The sequence below is a fragment of the Theropithecus gelada genome, chromosome 4 (assembly GCF_003255815.1).
Source record: "Theropithecus gelada isolate Dixy chromosome 4, Tgel_1.0, whole genome shotgun sequence".
Lineage (NCBI taxonomy): Eukaryota > Metazoa > Chordata > Mammalia > Primates > Cercopithecidae > Theropithecus > Theropithecus gelada.
The window spans coordinates 34,586,005-34,601,221 of NC_037671.1; the positions used below are offsets into that span (position 1 = coordinate 34,586,005).

The 15,217-nt window shown below is 53.3% G+C and overlaps 2 protein-coding genes across 5 annotated transcripts; one reads left to right on the plus strand and one right to left on the minus strand.

The window, feature by feature from the left end:
• Nucleotides 1–323: 323 nt before the first annotated feature.
• Nucleotides 324–5,055, minus strand: PRRT1 (proline rich transmembrane protein 1). 2 transcript variants are annotated; one of them, XM_025383502.1, is made up of 6 exons: nt 4,944–5,055; nt 4,051–4,131; nt 3,767–3,857; nt 2,326–2,541; nt 1,503–1,688; nt 324–1,365 (listed from the first exon to the last, which is right to left on the minus strand). In XM_025383502.1, the coding sequence occupies exons 2-6, from the start codon at nt 4,056–4,058 to the stop codon at nt 1,189–1,191; spliced, it is 678 nt and encodes a 225-aa protein (XP_025239287.1). In that variant the 5' UTR covers nt 4,059–4,131; nt 4,944–5,055; the 3' UTR covers nt 324–1,188. The 2 variants fall into 2 exon arrangements, with proteins under 2 accessions (XP_025239287.1, XP_025239286.1); XM_025383501.1 differs by lacking the exons at nt 4,051–4,131; nt 4,944–5,055 and having other exon boundaries at nt 2,326–2,864; nt 3,767–3,900.
• Nucleotides 5,056–5,498: 443 nt separating this feature from the next.
• PPT2 (palmitoyl-protein thioesterase 2) lies at nt 5,499–14,839 on the plus strand. Of its 3 annotated transcripts, none has more exons than XM_025383498.1 (9): nt 5,499–5,606; nt 6,563–6,753; nt 7,005–7,158; nt 7,632–7,727; nt 7,815–7,922; nt 9,888–9,971; nt 10,091–10,175; nt 13,755–13,809; nt 13,993–14,839. In XM_025383498.1, exons 1-9 carry the CDS (start codon nt 5,597–5,599, stop codon nt 14,134–14,136), a joined length of 927 nt encoding a protein of 308 aa, XP_025239283.1. In that variant the 5' UTR covers nt 5,499–5,596; the 3' UTR covers nt 14,137–14,839. The 3 variants fall into 3 exon arrangements, with proteins under 3 accessions (XP_025239283.1, XP_025239285.1, XP_025239284.1); XM_025383500.1 differs by lacking the exon at nt 5,499–5,606 and adding an exon at nt 5,989–6,216; XM_025383499.1 differs by lacking the exon at nt 5,499–5,606 and adding an exon at nt 5,996–6,368.
• Nucleotides 14,840–15,217: the final 378 nt, after the last annotated feature.

The following is a 15,217-nucleotide window of genomic DNA, read 5'->3' on the forward strand; positions in this document are numbered from 1 at the left end:
GCCCTCTCTGTCATCTTGCCTTCCTGGAGTTCTGGGGATAGCAGGGAATGGAAAAGGGGTACTGGGGAAATAAAGCCTCACTGAGAAAATAAAGCCTTACTGAGAATGGACCCTAAGGTCTTCCCTGGTGGGTTCCCAGGGAGCTCCCCTCCATCCCCCATATTCATGTCTCTCTGGCGATCTGGGAATCTGTCTCCCTCACGTTAGTCTCTGTCGGGTTTTCTTTTTTTTTTCCCCTGGAAGAGGAGAGGAAGGGAAGTGAAAGGGGGAACCAAAAGCGGGGAGGGTCTTTGCGGGGCCGCAGTCTTTGGAATTGCGGGCAATAAATCAACTAAGTGTCTTTAATATTGTCTTTCAGAAGTTCACACACACTCACACACAGATCAGAACAAGGCGGGGGCCGCCGAGGGGAGCAGGGAGCGGGGACTTGGGAGGTCCCATAGCCTGGATTCCCTTCTGCCCGGCTGCCCAGGGGCTGGGATGGGTGGAAGGGAGTATTTACAGAGCGTTTACAGGCAGGTTTCTTATCCCAGGGAGAAGGATCCTACACCAGGAACTTCCCAAATGTCCTTAAAAAAAAAAACAAAAGGAAAGGTTCTGGGATTAGCAAGAAAATAGGCAGAGACCTAGGTGGAGGGACGAAAATGTACTTGGAAAAAACCAGAGTGTGTGGGCGCTACTACCCCAGGGCTCGGTCCTTTTGCCGTAAGAAAGGGAGGAGTCTGTCCGTCTGTGAGCGAGGCCTGGAGCCACAAACCCAATCACTGGACTGAATCACCCCGCGGAGAAGAAAAGAAGGCGGAGCCTGCCGACCTGGAGGCGGGGTTTTGTCTGAGTTGGGGCGGAGCTTATAGAGGAGGCTGGGTTTTAGGGACAAAACCGAGGTTGCTCGGCTGGGGGCGCTACACTTTGAGGGTGAGGGGACCTGGAGCGACTGAGGGTCCGGCGTTTGGCCGGAATCCCGGAAAGCGGCGTCCCTGGGACTGTGGGTTTTGGAGGGGTTCCTGAGGAACTGGATTCGGAGCTTGCTCGCAAGGCGAGACGTTCCGTGGAGGCGGAGTTTACGATGTATCCAAGTCTGACGGCCCCAGAAGCGGGTGTGCAGGGCGCCCATTGGGTCCGCGGTATGACTGCAGAAAGAGCCTGGGAGGTCGAGGGGCGCAGAGTGGGGCCGGACCGGGGGCGTTTTTAGGGATCCCAGTAGTTCTCGTGGTGCTGCGCGGCGATGATGATGACTACGGTGAGGATGGTACAGAGCACCATAGCCGCGATGCCCACGGCCAGGGAGATGAAGGAGAAGTTCCGGGCCTCGCGTGAAGCGATCTCGGCCGACACCATGTCTCCGCGGGCCAAGGCCGTGCGCACCTATGGGGGAGGGGTGGGGGAAGGAGGTCAAAGAGCTGCAGCCTCGTTCGAACGTCTCAGCCTTTCTCTGAGATGGCCCCAGAACGCCCAGAACTCCCTGCCCCCGTCCCCAAACCGAGTATGCCCCTGCCCCTTACCTGCACTGCCTTGAAGATGGCAATGATGCCAGTAGGCCAGAAGCAACAGATGGTGGTCAGCACCGCGATGGGCATGTAATCGTGTGGCGGGCGCCTCGGCTCCAGCAGGGCCAGCCCTGGGCCCTGGGGCGGCGGGGGGAGAGTGGAGGTCACGCCTGTCCCCCCCGGGGTCCCGCCTGCATATGGCTGTGGAAGGAAAGTTGGGGGTAAGGGGCATCACTCCGACCCTCTCCCAGCCTACCAGCGTTGGGCGGCTGGCAGAGTGGCTTTAAAAGCACAATTTTTCCTATGGCTTCTCAACATAAAGCACCCACTACCCTTCCAGGACACCCATAAATTCCACCTAAGCCCCCCTCCTCCCTTCCTTGCTTCATTAACCACCATATTCTTGGGCTTTCTACATTCTCTCTCGCAAGGTATGGTCCCACTGGGGCTGTCCTGGCCTCACATCAGACCTTGTTTCTTCCCTCCAGACACCTGCCAGGCGTCCCCTACCCACTTAGTCCCACGCTTCTCCCACATCCCTCTTGGTTCCCAGCTTCCATTTTCCCCCCCGCCAGGCGGTTTCCTACTTTCAGACCTCCTCTGAACCTCTAGGCTCCGATCCCCCTCCCAGGCCCTGACTTTGGGCCCCAGTAGACTCCTACTCCCGGGTGTCTCCCTAGTCCCTCCTGTCTCAGGCGCCCTTCTTTTTAGGGCTTGTGCCGGGAACATTACCTATTTCCTGCCCTTGTTCCTCTATCCTACCAGCCCCCTGCGTACCCCCAGTTTCAAGTCCTGCGCGCCCCCCTCTTTCCCATGTCCCTGTCTGCCCGGCACTCACCGTGCCCACCGGGTAGACCGGCACGTAAGCAGTGCAGGGCTGCAGCTGCAGGGGGTATCCGGGTGCTACGTAGCCCCCCAGCGGCAGCGTGCCCACAGTCCCCGCGTGCGTGGGCACCACGAAGCCAGGGGCCTGGGCAGTCTGGGCTGGCGCCGGCGGGGGCGGGGCGGCGGCAGCGGGCGGCGGCGGAGGAAGTGGGCCCTCGAAGCGAGTCTCCTGCAGGTAAGGGTCGGGTGGCATGCGGGGCAAGGTAGCGCAGCCGGGTGGGGGTGCCCCGGCAGCAGGGCCGGGAGGGGCGTGGTGGGGGGGTCTCGGCAGCGTGGCAGAGGAGGAGGGACCGCGCTGAGCGGTGGCCGCGGAAGAGGCCAGGCCCCCTGCCCCTAAGCGCGGGAGGGTGGCGGTGCCAGACTGATGGTAGTGGTGGTGGTGGTGATGGTGCGAGGAAGGGGCTGCCTGTGGCGGTGGGGCTGGGGGTTCGGCTGGAGGCTGAGGGGCATTGTAGGGCGGTGGAGAAGTGTGAGGGACTGAGTCTGGGAGTCCTGGGGGAGGTGAGTGGAGGAGAGGATAAGGGGAAAGATGACACAGTGATGAGTTGAGGAGGGGTAAGGGGAAACACAGTCGGTCAGGGATGGAGAAAGATAATGGGAGATACACATAGAGAGAGACAGGTGAGAAACCATCTCTAATTTGAGGGGCAAGAGAGGGGCTGTATCTAGGCCATCTGCCCCCGCTCCTTCTTCCTTCCAATCTAGTTTTGAGGTCACAACTCTCCTCTGCTTCTTTTGTGTCTTTTTCATCACCATGCACCCAGCTCTCACCTGCAAGACCCAGTGTCCTCTCCTTTGCTATAGCTGCCTTTGGGCTGGCCTATCCGAGCTAGTTCTGTGTGTGCGTATGTGTAGACATGCAACCCTGTGTTAATATGTGCTCAATTCAACAGTTGTATAAACACATGTGGGATGACATGTGTTCCCCTCTGCTATTCCTTCAGTGGGGGGAGGAGTGCCCCAACCTCTATGAGAATCTCAGGACCTCTTTTAGGAAGGATTAAGAAAAGCCCTCTGGATTTTGCTCCCTTGACAACCCCCATCTGGTCATGTCTCCATATTTCTTCACAGGATGTCTCCATGCCAGCCAGTGATTGTCCATCTGTCACTCCCAACGATGCCATCCCTGCAGAACCTGGCTGTACCTCCTTCACCCTCTCAACCTACCCCCCTGCCCATGTTGTTGGCAAGGGTCAGAGGCTGCGACTGGAAAGAGGAAAGGAAGAGAAAGGGGGAGACAGAAAGAGGAGGGGGACTGGGGGAGTGTTGAGAGCTGGAGAGAAGGGAAATGAAATAGAACTACAGCTAAAGAGGGTAAGGGAGGGGGTTGGGGCAAGGGGGAAGGAGAGTCTGGAGACAGTGGAGGGGGTGGGAGGTTTTGTTATTGTTTTTACCTGACTTTTCGGATGACATGCCTGCGGTCTCGCTGGGACAGGGTCCCTGCAGCCGGAGTGGGGGTCCCTGGCCGGTGCTGGAGTCTGGGTGCTGGATGGCGCAGCCGGCAGCAGCGCAGAGATGGAGAGATGAAGGCAGCGGCGGGGGGGGCGGGGGGGGGGGGGGGGGGGGGGGGGCGGGGGGGGGGGGGGAGCTTAAAGGGACCGAGGCGAGGGAGGGGGAGCGCTTCAGACGTTTCCCACTTGGTCTCTCTGCTCTCGGACCACCTCTCTTCTCCTCTCACCCTGGCATTCAAGCCCCCAGTTTGGGCTCCTTTGGAGTTGTCATGGAAACACGGAGGCTAGACCAGGCGAGGCGGGTGGGACTAAGGAAACGAAGGAGGGAGAGAGAACTCTCTGGAGTCTCCCCCTCCAAGACTCACTTAGTGATTATATTGTGGGAGGAAGTGAACAGGTTCTCAGTGGAGTTAATGACCCAGATGCCTCCAGGGGCACGTTGTCTCCCCGTCTTAGCTCCCTGCAAGGTGCCAGGGTCTTCTCCCAAATCCTTGGCCCCAGTTTCCCCCTATTTAGAAGAGATAAATACTTGTGTGTGAGAGAGAATTGTGCAGAGTTCAAAACTGCGATGGTCTGAAAAGTTCCCAGGATATGGTGAACTTGCCAACCTAGCAGTAAAGAGGGAGGCCCAGGTCTGTAATTCGGGGGGAGCTGGGCCTTGGGGGGAAAAGGGAGAGAGAGTTTGGGCGGTGTGCATACATACCTTCTTCATCCAGGACTAAGGAGCTGAAGCTCTTTTGGAGGGGGTAGGGAGTATGACTTAACTGCTCATTTCTGGCAGCTCTGTTGGTAATGTGTGCTGGTTTCCCCACTTTCCCTTTGCTTTTAAAGAGGCTGCTTAGAGTCTCTGGGCCGGTCAATGTTCAGATCCATTCCCTAAACCCCCCTACTCCCACCAACCACCTCCCACCAAGACGCATCTCCACCTCCTGAGTCGACCTGCGGTACAGCGTTATTAGTCTTTTTATTTGCTTATTGCATCTTGGGAACGCGTGGGTGGGTGAAGGGAGCAAGGATAGGAAGTCTATGGAGATTTACACCAGTTTTTTTTTTCTTTTTTTTTAAACAAAAACACAGCCAGATAATCATTATTCTTCCCTTACACCCCCCCAGCCCCCACCTGGGGCAGTCGCTCTCCCGGCTGCGTCCCTTTTCGTCCGTGTCCTAGCGGAGACTACAGAGCAGTACAGAGGCTCTCGCTGAAACCAGTCTCAGGCTCCAGAGAGTCAGATCACGGCTTCACACCAGTCGTTCTGGTCACTAGGCGTTCGCGTGAGCCCTCAACCCCTTACCGCCACCCCATCGTCACTCTACACCACTCCGAGAGCAAAATGGTTTGACTGAGACAAATTTAGACCAAGCAATGACCTTGTCAACAGAGAGAGGGGTTCAGACATGCTGAGAAATCCTTCTCTCTAGAGAAACGTCTTTAAATGCTAAGTAAAAACCCTAACAAGTAAAAGCCCTGAGGCACTAGGGTGTCGGGTAGGGATTATAGGCGGAGAGGTGGGACGCCTGAGGGTCTCGGTAGGGAGCCACCCACAGATAACTCAGAGAACCACATTGTGGGGGTCGCTCAGGTTGAAAGACTGGTCGAAATTACAAGGGCATGAGTCAGCGCATCCCTATGCGCCCTCCGCCCCTTGGGGGTGGGTCGCTTATAGGGAGGGGAGTAGAGTAGGGCAGGAGAAATTGGGCCAGGCTGCACTTAGCTCAAGGGGCCTGGAGGACTCTCCGCGTCTCTGGAGACAAGGGCACTACACGCACTTCAGAATGAAGAGTTGTAAGTCGCTGACCTGGGGCGGACTGGAGGGTTGGGTGGGGGTGGGTATTGAGGGGCAAGCCCGGGCTGGCATCAGCCCTCCAGGCCACCCTGCCACTCACCCAGCACACGGCAAAATGCAGAGGACTACCTTTCCCTGGTCCACCCCCCGGCCGCCCCTTGGGGAATGAAAACTTCGTGTTCCGCTGCGAGCCAGACGCCTGTATTGGGAAGTGGGGAGAATCAAGGCGGGGGAAATCGGACCTTTGGGTCGCTGGGGGCAACGAAGCCTGGAGAGGCCTTCTTTCCATTCCCATAATATGTTTGCTGCTTTTTCCTCTCCCCACCGGCCTAAATGGATCGCTCCGCCTATTTCCTCCCCAGCACCAAGAGCGCAATGGAATATTCCATTGCCCCTCCGGTACTGGGTCTGTGTAGCCTGGAACGCTCGCGCGGTTGCCAGAGAAAGCCCCGGACGTGACGGATTTGCGCGACCCCAAGCAGCCCGTCCTTCCCCCTCCCATCCGTCATTCCCCTGCGCTCTCTTTCCTCACCCTTTCCCCTCCCCCGTGGGTTCCAGTCTTGGGAGAAGTAAACAGCGGGTGGAGCGAGGCCTACGGACCCAGGCCAGGTGGGAGTTTGCACGCTTCAAGGGGCCTGGGCTGCTGCTCGGGTATTACAGAACTCCGCGTTGTTCATGGGTGGGAAGATGCTTTCATCCCTGAACCTAGGGAACAAGTCCCCCGAACGCTGAGTTGGGGGCGGGACTTCGGGTGCGCGTTGGTGCGTCAACGTGGTAGGGGGGTGTGTTTGTAGGGAGAGGGCTGGAGTAAGTTAAAAGTAGGCTATTTTGTGACAGGGACCTGGTGAGGGACCTGGTGTGGGACCGAGAGGAGGTGGCTTGATTGCCAGGCGTCTGTTCCGAGGAAGGAGGGTGTTGCCATCTCCCTCACAGGCCTTTATCACCCTTTTCTCAGGCGGGAGCATGCTGGGGCTCTGGGGGCAGCGGCTCCCCGCGGCGTGGGTCCTACTCCTGTTACCTTTCCTGCCGCTGCTGCTGCTTGCAGCCCCCGCGCCCCACCGCGCGTCCTACAAGCCGGTCATCGTGGTGCATGGGCTCTTCGACAGCTCGTACAGCTTCCGCCACCTGCTGGAATACATCAATGAGGTCTGGCAGGGGACACCTGGGTGCAGGGCGTTAGAGGCGTCTACTGTGGCAGGGGAGGGAGAGCGGGGAACTGAAAGCCACCCCTCTGGGCCTGCCCAGTTCCTCAGGGAGCTGGTGCTGGCGTGGGGGAGAGTTGGGGGACGGGATCCCTGGTTCTAGCAGGGTACAATAGACCTGTGGATGCGGGCCAGGGGTGGCGTGTGGGAGCTTCTTAGCCTATCCCCGGTGGCTGCATTGCCCCCTTCCCACAGACACACCCCGGGACTGTGGTGACAGTGCTCGATCTCTTCGATGGGAGAGAGAGCTTGCGACCCCTGTGGGAACAGGTGCAAGGGTTCCGAGAGGCTGTGGTCCCCATCATGGCAAAGGCCCCTCAAGGGGTGCATCTCATCTGCTACTCGCAGGGTAGGCGACTCCCCTGCCCCTAACTCCTAAGCCCTATCTGAGGCTTGATCCTTATCTGAGGGACACTTCCTAGTGTCCCTTTTTCTGAACCACATTGCTCCAGGCACAACCCTGGTACCTGAGCCCTTCCTTTCTGACTTCCCTCAGCACCTGGGTCTCATCTCTGTCTTGAATGGGAGGGAGGCTCCCTACACTGCTACCCCTTTGTTTCCTATTACCCATGGTTCTTGGACATAAGGGCAAATGGGGCAGGTAAAAACATCTTAGAATTAGAGGCAGGAGGCCCAGCATCTAATTCGGGCTCAGTCACTTATATGATGTGTGACATTTTGGCACAGGGTGTGCCTGCCTTCCGTAAGCCTCAGTCTCCTTTATGTACAGTATGTGTGTGTGTGTGTGTGGCAGTGGGGGTGGGGGGTGCTGCTGGCTTTGCTGTCCTTAAGTGTCTGCCCAATGTGGTGTTCTGCCTACAGGGGGCCTTGTGTGCCGGGCTCTGCTTTCTGTCATGGATGATCACAATGTGGATTCTTTCATCTCCCTCTCCTCTCCACAGATGGGACAGTATGGAGGTGAGTGGGCACTAGACCCCACAGAATGCCCTGAGTTTTGGGGGAACAGAGGTTTATGGTCACTTAACACTGCCATTCTCTTGCCAGACACGGACTACTTGAAGTGGCTGTTCCCCACCTCCATGCGGTCTAACCTCTATCGGATCTGCTATAGCCCCTGGGGCCAGGAATTCTCCATCTGCAACTACTGGCATGGTGAGTGGGGATGCTGAACTGGGGCTTCCATGGATCAGGTCAGTTGCTTCCACCTCTGCTACAACCAATAGCAGTGATAACAATAAAGATAACTAACATTTATTGAGCTATTTGAACAGGGTCTGTTCAGAATTTCTTTTTTCTTTTTTTTTTTTGAGAAGGAGTCTTGCTGTATTGCCCAGTCTGAAGTGCAGTGCACGATCTCGGCGCACTGCAACCTCCGCCTCCCAGGTTCAAGCGATCCTCCTGCCTCAGTTCCCCTAGTAGCAACTTGCTATTGCTGGGATTACAGGCAGGTGCCACCACGCCCGGCTAAGTTTTGTATTTTAAGTAGAGATGGGGTTTTGCCATATTGGCCAGGCTGGTCTCAAACTCCTGACCTCAGGTGATCCACTCGCCTCGGCCTCCCAGAGTGCTGGGATTACAGGTGTGAACCATCGCACCCGGCCCAGAATGTTTTAAGTGTGTCACCTTATTGCCTTAGAAGGTTTAGTCTGTTGTGGGAGTCAGCAAACCTTGTCTATAAAGGGCCAGAGAGTAAATATTTTTGACTTTGTAGGACACAGAGTCTGTTTCACAACTCCTCAATTCTGCTGTTGTAGTGTGAAAGCAGCCATGTACCATATGTAAATGAATGTTCCTGTGTTCCAATAAAACTTCATTTACAAAAACAAGTAGCGGGCTGGATTTGGCCCATTGGTCACAGTTTGCCAACCTCTAGACCAGACCATGGGACCAGAATACTTGGGTTTGAATCTTGACCCTATTGGGTGACTTTGGGCAAGTTACTTAACCATTCTGTTACTTACTCAATTTTCCTTATCTGTAAAATATTATAGCATATACTTCACCAGGTGGTTGTAAGGATTAAATCAATAAATGAATGCAATGTACTTTGAATAGCACCTGGCTCATATAGTAGATGCTAGATAAAAGTACTTGCTATTGCCAGGTGTGGTGGCTCACACCTGTAATCCCAGCACCTTGGGAGGCGGAGGTGGGCAGATCACCTGAGGTCAGGAGCTCAAGACTAGCCTGGCCAACACGGTGAAACCCCATCTCTACTAAAAATACAAAAAAATTAGCTGGGTGAGGGCACACGCTTGTAATCCCAGCTACTTGGGATACTGAGTTAGGAGAATTGCTTGAACCTGGAAGGCAGAGGTTGCAGTGAGCGGAGATTGTGCCACTGCACTTCAGCCTGGGTGACAGAGATTTCGTCTCAAAAAAAGAAAAGTGAGGCCGGGCGCGGTGGCTCACGCCTGTAATCCCAGCACTTCGGGAGGCCAAGGCGGGCAGATCACGAGGTCAGGAGATCGAGACCATCCTGGCTAACAAAATACAAAAAATTAGCTGGGCGTGGTGGTGGGCGCCTGTAGTCCCAGCTACCTGGGTGGCTGAGGCAGGAGAATGGCATGAACCCAGGAGGCAGAGCTTGTAGTGAGCTGAGACCGTGCCACTACACTCCAGCCTGGGTGACAGAGCAAGACTCTGTCTCAAAAAAAAGTACTTGTTACTATGTTTACAGTTATTATCACTACTATTATTATTATTTTGAGACGGAGTCTCACTGTGTTGCCCAGGATGGAGTGCAGTGGTGCAATCTCAGCTCATTGTAACCTCCACCTCCTGGGTTCAAGTGATTCTTGTGCCTCAGCCTCCTGAGTAGCTTGGATTACAGGCATGGACCACCATGCCTGGCTAACTTTTGTATTTTTAGTAGAGACAGGGTTTTGCCATGTTGGGCAGGCTGGTCTCGAACTCCTGACTTCAAGAAGTGATCCACCTGCCTCGACCTCCCAAAGTGCTGGGATTATAGGCGTGAGCCGCCGCACCTGGCCCATATTATCACTACTATTTTATTACTATCCACCTTGACTATTGCTGCAGCTTCCTTATTGGGCTTTTCACCACCAGTCTTGCCTCCTTTTTGTACTTCTTTTTCTAACTGCCCTTTGTACCCAGATCCCCACCACGATGACTTGTACCTCAATGCCAGCAGCTTCCTGGCCCTGATCAATGGGGAAAGAGACCATCCCAATGCCACAGGTGAGAATTCAGGCTCCTACCTGTGTTGCTTTTTCTGCTTCTTTGACTCCCTATGTCTCCCTCTCCAACCTATCCTGACCCCTGTGGCTGATTCAGCCTCTCTTCTTCCCATCCTACAGTATGGCGGAAGAACTTTCTTCGTGTGGGCCACCTGGTGCTGATTGGGGGCCCTGATGATGGTGTTATTACTCCCTGGCAGTCCAGGTAATAAGGGATTGTGTGGCCTGAAGATTGGCTAAAGACATCCCCCAACCCCAATTGGTCTTTATCTCATGCCTAAAACTGGCCTGCTCCTTCCACCGTTCAGTTAGTGCGCCTCCCCCCATTTCATCATGTCACCCAAGACCAAAACCTGGGAGTCATATCCCAACCCCTTGTATCAAACCAGTCACTAAGTCCTGCTGACACTTCTCCTCTCCATCCCTATCACCCCCTCCCTCATTTTATAAAAACTTTTAATTTTGAAATTCTTATAGATTCATAGGAAATTGCAAAGATAGTATAGAGAGGCCCTTCACCCAGCTTCCCCCAGTGGTTGCATCCTATGTAATTATAGCACAATATCAAAACCAGGAAATTCACATTGGTTCAATGTGTGTGTATAGTTCTATGCCATTTTATCACATTTCCTACCACCTCTTTATTTACCTGGACTATTATAACAGCCTCCAGCTTTGTCCTCTCCATCCTATTCCTTAGGAAAAAACCCATGACTCCATGGTACTATGTGCTTTCCTGTGTTATAGGTCACCATGAGTGATCTGTAATGTCACCTGAGCTACTTGAATCACTCAAGAAATATTTATTCAACATTATGGGCTCAGGCTTGTTCTGGGCCCTGGGGATGCAGTGGTAAATAAAAGAGAAGTCCCTAATGTTACCTAGCTTATATTCTAGTTTGTAAGACAGCTGATACATATATACAAATATATATGTCAGGTAATAAGGCAGGGGAAAGGATTAGAGGATGACTGGGGCCTAGTTTCAATAGTGGCCGAAGTCCTCCTGGAAGAGTTGCCATTCAATTAGAGACTGAAGGAAGCGAAGGAGAGAGTTGTGCTCTGGGTGGAAGAACCCCCCAGGGAGAAAGTATGGCCCCCATGCCCGGCCTTGCCCGGCCAATATTTTTTAATTAAAAGATTTTAACTCCATCTGGCTGGGCGCGGTGGCTCACGCCTGTAATCCCAGCACTTTGGGAAGCCGAGGCGGGTGGATCACCTGAGGTCAGGAGTTTGAGAACAGCTGGGCAATGTGGAGAAGCCCCGTCTCTACTAAAAATACAAAAAGTAGCTGGGCATGGTGGCGCATGCCTGTAGTTCCAGCTACTCAGGAGGCTGAGGCAGGAGAATTGCTTGAAACTGGGAGGTGGAGGTTACAATGAGCCGAAAGGGTGCCACTGCACTCCAGCCTGGGTGACAGAGCAAGACTCCATCTCAAAAAAAAAAAAAAGATTTTAAGACCTTTTTGTTTTGAAATAATTTCATACTTAAGAAAAGTTTGCGCCTGTAATCCTAGCACTTTGGGAGGCCAAGGCGTGAGCCCAGGGGTTTGAGACCAACCTGGGCAACATGGCAAAACCCTGTCTTTACCTAAAATACAAAAATTAGCTGGGCGTGGTGGTGTGCCTTTGTAGTCCCAGCTACTCAGGAGCCTGAGGTGCGAGAATCACTTGAGCCTGGGAGGTCAAGGCTGCAGTGAGCCGAGATCTTGCCATTGCACTCCAGCCTGGGTGACAAGAATAAGACCCTGTCTCAAAAAAAAAAAAAAAAAAAAAGTTACCAAAATAGCAAAAAGCAGACATGTATACTCCTCACCTACATTTCTCAAATGTTAACATTTTGTCATGTTTACATTAATATGTTTTTTTCTCAATATATATACATTTATTTATATATTTATTTTAATGTTGTGTTTAAAAATAAACATAGATTCAAATTGCCCTGAATATGCGCTCACAGATTATTCAAAATTTTCCAACTGTCCTTATAGAAAAAAATAATATCCAGTGGAAGATCCAAATCAGGATCTTGAGTTGCATGATCCTGTCATGTCTCTTTAGTATCTTTTTTTTTTTTTTATTGCGTCTGAGTTTTGCTCTTGTTGCCCAGGCTGGAGTGCAATGGCACAATCTCGGGCCACTGCAACCTCCACCTCCCAGGTTCAAGTGATTCTCCTGCCTGAGCCTCCCGAGTAGCTGGGATTACAGGTGCCCGCCACCATGCCCAACTAATTTTGTATTTTTAGTAGAGACAGGATTTCTCCATGTTGGCCAGGCTGGTCTCAAACTCCTGACCTCAGGTGATCCACCCTCCTCGGCCTCCCAAAGTGCTGGGATTACAGGCATAAGCCACCACACCCGGCCTTTTTTTTTTTTTTTGAGACAAAGTCTCACTCTGTCTCCCAGGCTGGAGTGCAGTGGCGCGATCTCAGCTCACTGCAACCTCTGTCTCCCAAGTTCAAGTGTGCCTCAGCCTCCCGAGTAGCTGGGATCACAGGCATACACCACCACACCCAGCTAATTTTTGTATTTTTAGTAGAGATGGGGTTTTACCATGTTGGCCAGGCTGGTCTCGAACTGCTGACCTCAGGTGATCTGCCCACCTCGGTCTCCCAAAGTGCTGGGATTATAGGCATGAGCCACTGTACCAGGCCTCTTTAGTATCTTTTAATCTGGAATGGTTTTTAGTCTTTGTCCATGACATTAATATGACATTGATATTTTTGAAGCATACTGATCAGCTGTTGTGTAGAATTTCCCTCAGTGTGGGTTGGATATTTCCTTATGCTTAGGTAATCTTTTTTTTTTTTTTTTGAGATAGGGTCTCACTCTGTCATCCAGGCAGGAGTGCAGTGGCGCGATCCCGGCTCACTGCAACCTCTGCCTCCCAGAATCAAGCAATTCTCCTGCCTCTGCCTCCCGAGTGACTGGGATTACAGGCGCCCGCCACCAGGCCCAGCTAATTCTGTATTTTAGTAGAGACAGGGTTTCTCCACGTTGGCCAGGCTGGTCTCGAATTCCTGACCTCAGGTGATCCACCCTCCTCGGCCTCCCTAAGTGATGGGATTACAGGCTTGAACCACCACACCCAGCTAATTTTGTATTTTTAGTAGAGATGGAGTTTCGCCATGTTGGCCAGGCTGGTCTTGAACTCCTGACCTCAGGTGATCCGCCGGCCTTGACCTCCCAAAGTGCTAGGATTACAGGTGTGAGCCATCTCGCCTGGCCAGTAATGCATTTTTGATGGGGTTTCTACAGAAGTGAGGTCGTATCTTCAGTGTATCACCTCATGAGGTACCTATATCCAGTGAGATATTTTTGAGTGTCCTCCCTTGCTGCCTGTCTCCCCAGTAGGCCTTGGGTTCCTTTGGGACCTTGGCCCACCTTGATTTCTTCCTTTTTTTTTCCTTTTTCCTTTCCTTTTTCTTTTCCTTTTTCCTTTCCTTTCCTTTTTGAGACGGGGGTCCCACTCTGTCACCCAGGCTGGAGTGCAGTGGCTTGATCTCAACTTACTGAGATCTCCACCTCCTGGGTTCAAGTAATTATCCTGCCTCAGCCTCTTGGGTAGCTGGGACTACAGGCACCTGCCACCATGCCTGGCTAATTTTTGTATTTTTAGTAGAGATGGGGTTTCACCATGTTGGACAGGCTGGTCTCGAACTCCTGGCCTCAGGTGATTTGCCTGCCTTGGCCTCCTAAAGTACTGCAATTACAGGCATGTGCCACTGCGCCTAGCCAGATTTTCTCCAGCTCTTCTGATAACTTCCCCACAAATCTCTTTGTAGCTTCTTTGGTTTCTATGATGCAAATGAGACAGTCCTGGAGATGGAGGAGCAACTGGTGAGCCCCCTGGGATTACTTCCCTTCCATCCACTGTCCCACCTTATTCCAGAGCCCTCTCTGTGACTCCCAAGCTGAAGGGTTCACCCTGTGGGGAGGAGGTCCAGGATCCCAGCAGTAACTCACTTTGTCTCTCCTTATGTCTCTCTTCCATGCTTCCATGCCCCTTCGACCACTTTGAAGGTTTATCTGCGGGATTCTTTTGGGTTGAAGACTCTATTGGCCCGGGGGGCCATAGTGAGGTGTCCGATGGCCGGGATCTCCCACACAGCCTGGCACTCCAACCGTACCCTTTATGAGACCTGCATTGAACCTTGGCTCTCCTGAGGATATATTCAGGGGTCCCCAGGAACTCCTCAGTCCAGAGACCAAGTGGTGGCCTTGGAAAGCAGATGTCAGGCTTTGGTGTGCCTGTGACCACCTCATTGCTCCCATATTATCCCCCACCAACCTGGCCTCCCAGAACCCCCTTCCTCTGCTCCTCCGTGAATGACAAGTCCAGGCCTCCCCTACCTCATGTCTTCTCATTTGGGGGATTGCTCCGTGCTCTCCCTTTCTCTCAAGGCCGAAGTTGGGAATTGAGAAACCATGTTTTTAACTTGTGGCTGCTTTTGCTGCTGCTGCTCCTCCGTATCTGGCTGTATGGGAGGAGAACCCACCCCCTGCCCACCACAGGGGTCTCCTTCCAGGCCACTCAGGACATTTTTAGCTTCTCTTCTCCCCATGTTCCCTTTTTTCTCTGAAGTCCCCTGTCATCAGCCCTCCTGACCCCTAAGAGAGACTACCCATGAGAGTGGGGTTCTGAGGCTCCCCTATGGGGACAGTTCCACTTTTTGAAGTGTCAGTGTTGGGGAATATCTGTGGCCTATGAGGCCCATCTCAGGTTTGGGGATCCCCCAGTCCCTATGATCAGTGTTGGAGTACCCCCCTGGGAGAGCCCAGTTTCTTTGAGGCCCCAGGCCTTCTTTTAACTACCCTTGAATGGGTGTAACCCCTGTATTTATGGAAATAAAGTTCCATTTCCTCAGTGTGACGTGGCTCATTTCCAGGTGGAGGGGACCTGGCTCCGCAAGGAGGGTGGGGACGGAGCCTGAGGCCTGGGTGCCCAGATGCCTGGTCTAGGGTGGGGACCCCCTTGGTGTTTCCGCTCTCTCTCAATGCCCATTCTTTGTGGGTTCCTGATTCTCTGTGGGTTCTTTCCTGCTGAAGACAATTCTTTTCCTCTCCCAGTCCCCAAGACTGGGGGGTTAAGCTCAGGGCTCCAGTGGTTTGGGCCTCAGCCTCATGAGTGGAATGCGCCTGCCACCCCCAGGCTAGACGAGGGGGCAGAGGGTCAGGGTGGGCATTTTTTGTGCCCCTTTTGAGCTTTGTGGGCCAGAGCTGGGTGTAGGGCTGGACAATGAGCCTC

Bases quoted from the DNA above. Each gene is read 5' to 3' on its own strand.
- PPT2 (XM_025383498.1), top strand. The intron at 7,159-7,631 runs GTAGGCGACTCC...TTCTGCCTACAG, and splicing joins TCTCATCTGCTACTCGCAGG to GGGGCCTTGTGTGCCGGGCT. The intron at 13,810-13,992 runs GTGAGCCCCCTG...ACCACTTTGAAG, and splicing joins TGGAGATGGAGGAGCAACTG to GTTTATCTGCGGGATTCTTT.
- PRRT1 (XM_025383501.1), bottom strand. The intron at 1,689-2,325 runs GTGAGTGCCGGG...TTCCTTCCACAG, and splicing joins CGGTCTACCCGGTGGGCACG to CCATATGCAGGCGGGACCCC. The intron at 1,366-1,502 runs GTAAGGGGCAGG...CCTCCCCCATAG, and splicing joins CCATCTTCAAGGCAGTGCAG to GTGCGCACGGCCTTGGCCCG.